This window comes from Tarenaya hassleriana, unplaced genomic scaffold (assembly GCF_000463585.1).
Source record: "Tarenaya hassleriana unplaced genomic scaffold, ASM46358v1 Cleome2, whole genome shotgun sequence".
Lineage (NCBI taxonomy): Eukaryota > Viridiplantae > Streptophyta > Magnoliopsida > Brassicales > Cleomaceae > Tarenaya > Tarenaya hassleriana.
The window spans coordinates 5547015-5552318 of record NW_010965372.1 but is presented as its reverse complement, the minus strand read 5'-3'; the positions used below and the strand labels follow the sequence as shown (position 1 = coordinate 5552318).

The 5304-nt window shown below is 37.7% G+C and overlaps 2 protein-coding genes across 2 annotated transcripts in view; both read right to left on the bottom strand.

Moving 5' to 3' along the window:
* Window positions 1–585: 585 nt before the first annotated feature.
* LOC104812469 (VQ motif-containing protein 11) lies at window positions 586–1446 on the bottom strand. Its single transcript, XM_010539630.2, has one exon. It carries the CDS (start codon window positions 1322–1324, stop codon window positions 797–799), a length of 528 nt encoding a protein of 175 aa, XP_010537932.1. The 5' UTR covers window positions 1325–1446; the 3' UTR covers window positions 586–796.
* A 2625-nt stretch (window positions 1447–4071) lies between these two features.
* LOC104812468 (glycerol kinase) overlaps window positions 4072–5304 on the bottom strand; it is a 2924-nt gene continuing 1691 nt past the window's right edge. The window contains exons 4-5 of the mRNA XM_010539628.2: window positions 4607–5273; window positions 4072–4512 (exon numbers count right to left, since the gene is read on the bottom strand). Coding sequence (XP_010537930.1) covers window positions 4264–4512; window positions 4607–5273 — 916 coding nt within the window. The 3' untranslated portion in view covers window positions 4072–4263. The remainder of the gene's footprint in view (window positions 4513–4606; window positions 5274–5304) is intronic.

Here is a 5304-nt window from a genome sequence, read left to right as displayed (position 1 = left end):
GGTGTGTAGAGGGCAAATCGGAGACGTTGGCGGTACAAAATGGACGGCTAGGATTGGAGGGATGATATTTTGAAATTGAGACGCACCTGAGGGGCAGAGGATCAGAAGAGAGTGGCAGAGAGACAAACCCTCTGAGACAAGCAATTGAATTGTGACCGTTGGATCTTCAGACAAGGAGCCGATTCCCTTGTGCTTCACAGCTTTGTCATTAAATCCAACGGTCCTCAGCTTTATGGCTCCATTAATGTTCTACTGTACCCTCTCTGATGCAGAGAACTAGGGTTTTTACTTGTTTTGTAAGCATGATGATATATGTACACATGCATTAAATAATAAACAACCATTTCACACGATCAATGTTATGACCGTAATTAACACTAAGCCTGAGATTTTCTTTTCTTTTGTGCTTAGGCGAAGTTTATCGTATTGCCAACATTTGCAGAATTTTATATGATTCCTTTATTTAAACTTTCGTTATCGGTGTGTGTGTATATATATATATATATAAATTCTATTAAACTTATCTTTAAGATTGATGTTGCCGTTGACTAAAGAACGAAGAATTTTGCATAATTTTGGAAGCAATTTATATGAATAGTCCTCTTTCAATACGAAGCCACGCGCGGGAGAGGGGACGTGGAATGCAACGCATGAACAAGTTTACCTTCCGAGTAAACAAGAACGAAGGACAAAAATCTACGTTGAAACCAGATACTAACCCCTAACAGACCACGTAATCAAATAAAAACAACGATTAACGACCTAATAAACATATGATTAGGACCATAAACCACGATTAAGACTCCCGATAATGATGATGATCAGTGTGGTTAGCACTGTTGGGAGATTGAAGGGGAAACAACGGCAAAAGCTCAGGCGCGTCGGCTCCACTCCTCGGACTCGGATGCAAGTAAAACCCTTTCCGGGCGATGGCCTTTTGCTCCTCCTCGTCCAGCGCGTGATGGTCTCCACGCGCCGAATGTGGGCTCACGCGCGTCCAATACGGGTCGAGGTGTGACACGGGAGAAACGAGGAAGCCTCTACGGAAATGGCTTAAAGGGTCGTTGGCGTTGTCGGCGGCGTTGTTGAGCTTGAGCTCGAGCTTCTTCGCGGATTGACGCCGTTCGTGGAGCTTGAACGCCGGTTTCTTGGGCGTTAATGGAAGCTTTTGCTGTGTGGAGGAGGGTGAAACGGCGTCGTGTGGTGCTCCTGTGAGTTTTTGGACGATGGTACGGAAGTTGGAGGGATCGGCTTGGACGAACGTCGTGTTTGGGTCGGTGACGTAGCTCGAAGGCGCCGGCGGTGGAGAGTTCCGGTGGCTCATGGCGGCGGAGAGTTGTGAAGACGGAGAAAATGTCTGAGAGAGAGACAGAGAGATAAAAGTGTTGATGAGACTTGGAGGAGTTCGTGTTGTGTTGTTGTGCAAGGGATTCTGGTTTGGATGACCAATAATTTAAAGAAGCTTGTTCCATTACACCGTCCAACGTGTTGACATTTTTGTCAAATAAAAATCAAAATAATTATTAAAAACATTTAATATATTGTATTTCAACTTTCTTTTATAACATTTTGAAACCTTTGGGACCCAAAACAAAAGTGGAGGGAGAAAGAAGATTGAGGTCTTTGACTTCATCTTCTGCCTTCATATCCGAAAATTTTCACAATGTGAATAGTGTTTTTTTAAATGAATTTCAGCTCGGAAGCTACATCCTAATTACCCCATATTTAAAAATTTCTAATATTCGCTATGTAATGTTTATATATATATATATAATCTATTCTCGTGTAAATTTACATATGTTTTATATGGATAATAGTAGTGGCCAATGCTCTTACTAATGGTGGTATATTACAAAAACGAATGCTAAGATAGTAGTGGTGAACACATCATATATGAACATATGATAAAGAAATCAGTCGGTCCAAGTTGACTTATTGACGACATTAAAAATTCCATCATTTCTCCTTTCTCTATTTCTTTTGTTCCGTGAAGAACCCGAAATAGAATTCAAATGGGTAATATTGTAACATTCTTTTATTAGACTTCCGTTTTCAGCAATTCATGACGTGTAACCTGTTTATTTTCTAATCATCCGAACTATATATTATATATATATATATATATAGTTTCCTTCAAGGACTCGTTTTTCTTTTCCTTGTAGAAACAGCCGCCGCTATATTCAAAACAATTATACGGATATAAATATTATATTTCACACCGTTTATAAATGCTTATAAATACAGGAACCTGTTTGAATAGTTGAAAGCAAAAAACACCTTATAAAAAAAAATTTCTCTGGCAATGAATGATGTGCCGTGGTAGGTGAAATTTAAAAGTTGAAAACGAAATAAAAATATTACATGCATTATTACTCGAAAACAAAACAAAATAAATATATTAAATTTCATATAAAATAAAATATTCTGACATTTTTTTTTCAGATATGAAATCAGATGGTCAGCACGGAACCTGTGTTTCTTGTGAACTTATATAACTCCTCTGGTCTTTTGGGCTTTTACCTGTCTTCCAGCATTTATTCGTTAGCTGCAGATTTTGTTATTGTGTATATTGATTTTGTAATTGACAATAAAATCTTAACTCGGACTATTATATGTAAAAAAAAATACATAATTTCAATGTGTAAAATTAAAAATATTTTTAACAAAAAAAAGTAAAACTATGTGTTAATCTATTTTACAATTAATTTGTATATATATAGTTACTGTATATTTTAATTACCACTATTACCAAAGACCTCGAAATTTTTTCAACGTGACATTTCGCATGAAGTCTGTGGCATGAAAATTTTAATTTCTAAATGTGTACGTAGTTTACCTTATCAAAAAAAGTCAGGAAATTTTCGAGTAAATGCATAGAAGTCTATGTTTTATAAAGTATATCATTCAAAATTTCAAATTCGGATATATCTGTCTTAAAAATATTCGAATTTCAAAATTTAGAAGAAATAAATGTGACCGCGAGAAAGATTGTGTATTAAATCTGTTGGGAGTTCGTTATATATACATATGTATAATACCGATTGTTTGTATGATTTAGTTTTATACTTAATCTTACTTACAGAGTTTTAAAAATGAGACAAAAAGAAAATACAGCCTAAACGTGCTTTTTATTGCTTTTAGGCTGTAAACAATGTTTTTGTCGCCCAAAGTTGGATAACGCAACCGATGAGAAAGAAAACAAAACTTATTTCTCATCCGAATTCGAGTCTTTATTTAGGAAAGACATTCATATGTATTTCTCTAATCATATGGGAGATCGGACAAAAAATTCCGATGAATTTTCGGATTATAAAAAAAAAATATTTTTATCACCTTTCATATAGGATATGGACATTATAAAAAATACTCTTATTTTGCTATTCATACTTCAACACATATCATTCTCCAATTGTGACCATGTGACCCATATGACCCAAATATATAGCGTGGTCACATATTGATCTCATTATTCATAACGTTAAATTTATGATGTTTTAATCAAATAATTAGTAATATATATAATATATGAATATAATAAATTAGTGAGATCACCGTAAATTTAATATTATAATCAATAAAATCAAAATGTGATCATATTATATTTTGGATCATATGGATCACATGGTTATAGGTGGACAAAATAAAAAGTATTTTTGATATAATACCCTCTCAAATAAAATAAAAAAAATAATTATAAGGCGACAAAATCTTGTAATAGGAAAAGAAGAAGAATGTTGTAAAAAAAAACAAAGGAGGGATAGTTGGCGTGAAGGATTCTAATTTGACGAAAGAGGCTCTGCATTTTTCTCTGTTTGCTTGCATTTGACTCTTTTTGGACTTTTGGCGCGTCTTTAGACATTTTTCTTAATTTTCCACTGGCTGTATTATCTTTTAAAATATAATCTAATGTTTTGGAGGAATGTGAACATGCGTGTGTGTATATATATATATACACACATATATGCTCAATGCTTTGGATCGTTTGTGGAGGACACCATCATTCCCTGGATAGACTTTGATCACAAGTACATTAATGAAGTAATATACTTACAACCGAAATGCTAGACAACGTGAACTAATAAAGGCGTAATATTAATTTAGAGTTGGATATAAACCAAACTTACCCATTAAACATTTTCTCATAAAGAAGGTGTTAACACAGTGATTATATGAAATGGAAGACGCAAACAGACATTAAGAGCCAAAGGAGAAGATTCAGACGGAAGAGTTAGAAAGACAGAGGAGACACCATTTTCAGTCAGGTCAGATGGAGAGATCAGCCAGATTGAAAGTCTTCTCAACAGCTTTGGCCCAAGAATCAGCCTTCTTCTTCCTGGTCTCCTCGTCCAACACCGGCTTGAACATGGCTGCTGCGTTCTTCGCCTTCTCCCCCGATTCAAATATATCCTCTTCCTTCCAGAACCCTACCGCCAGCCCGGCTGCGTACGCTGCTCCTAGTGCCGTTGTCTCTATGTCCGCCGGTCTCACCACTGCACTCCCCAACAGATCAGCCTGCAATCAAAACATTACATTACAGTTTCAGATTCATCATCATCATCATCATCATCATATATATGTATACATATACACACAAATATGAGTCAACCTGAATCTGCATCAGAAGGTTGTTAGCTGTGGCTCCTCCATCCACTCTTAGCAAGAACTCTTTCTCGCTCTTTACTGTTCCCTTTTCACCAACGTCTTTGTTCATCGAGTCCAGAACGTCATTCACTTGGAAACACATACTCTCAAGCACCGCTCTTGCTATATGAGCCTTGTTCGTGAACCTTGTGATCCCAATGCACACCCCTCGAGCATCTTCCCTCCACCACGGAGCAAACAGACCATTGAACGCCGGCACAAAGTACACACCTCCTGTTGTCTCCACCTGCTTTGCCAGTTCCTCGATATCACTGGCCTTTTGGATTATCCCGAGACTGTCTCTTAGCCACTGAACAGCAGCTCCTGCAATTGCAATCGAGCCCTCGAGTGCGTAGTTTGTCGGGGCTTCTGGACCGAGCTTGTAAGCAATCGTGGTGAGAAGCCCGTGTCCTGATTTGATCACTTCCTCGCCCGTGTTCAGAAGGATGAACGCTCCAGTTCCGTAAGTACTCTTGGCCTCACCTTTCCTGCAAGCTTGTCCAAGCATGGCAGCATGCTGATCACCGAGGCACCCAGCTATCGGGATACCGGGAATAGGCCATCCTTTGCAGATCTTTCCAATGACTTCAGAGTTGCTGACGATTTTGGGCAGGATCTCGGCTGGAATGCCGGGGGGCTTCAGGACTTCGTCGTCCCAGCTTA

Excerpts from the sequence above, each read along its gene's own strand:
- LOC104812469 (XM_010539630.2), bottom strand. The coding sequence starts at position 1,324 with ATGAGCCACCGGAACTCTCCACCGCCGGCGCCTTCGAGCTACGTCACC.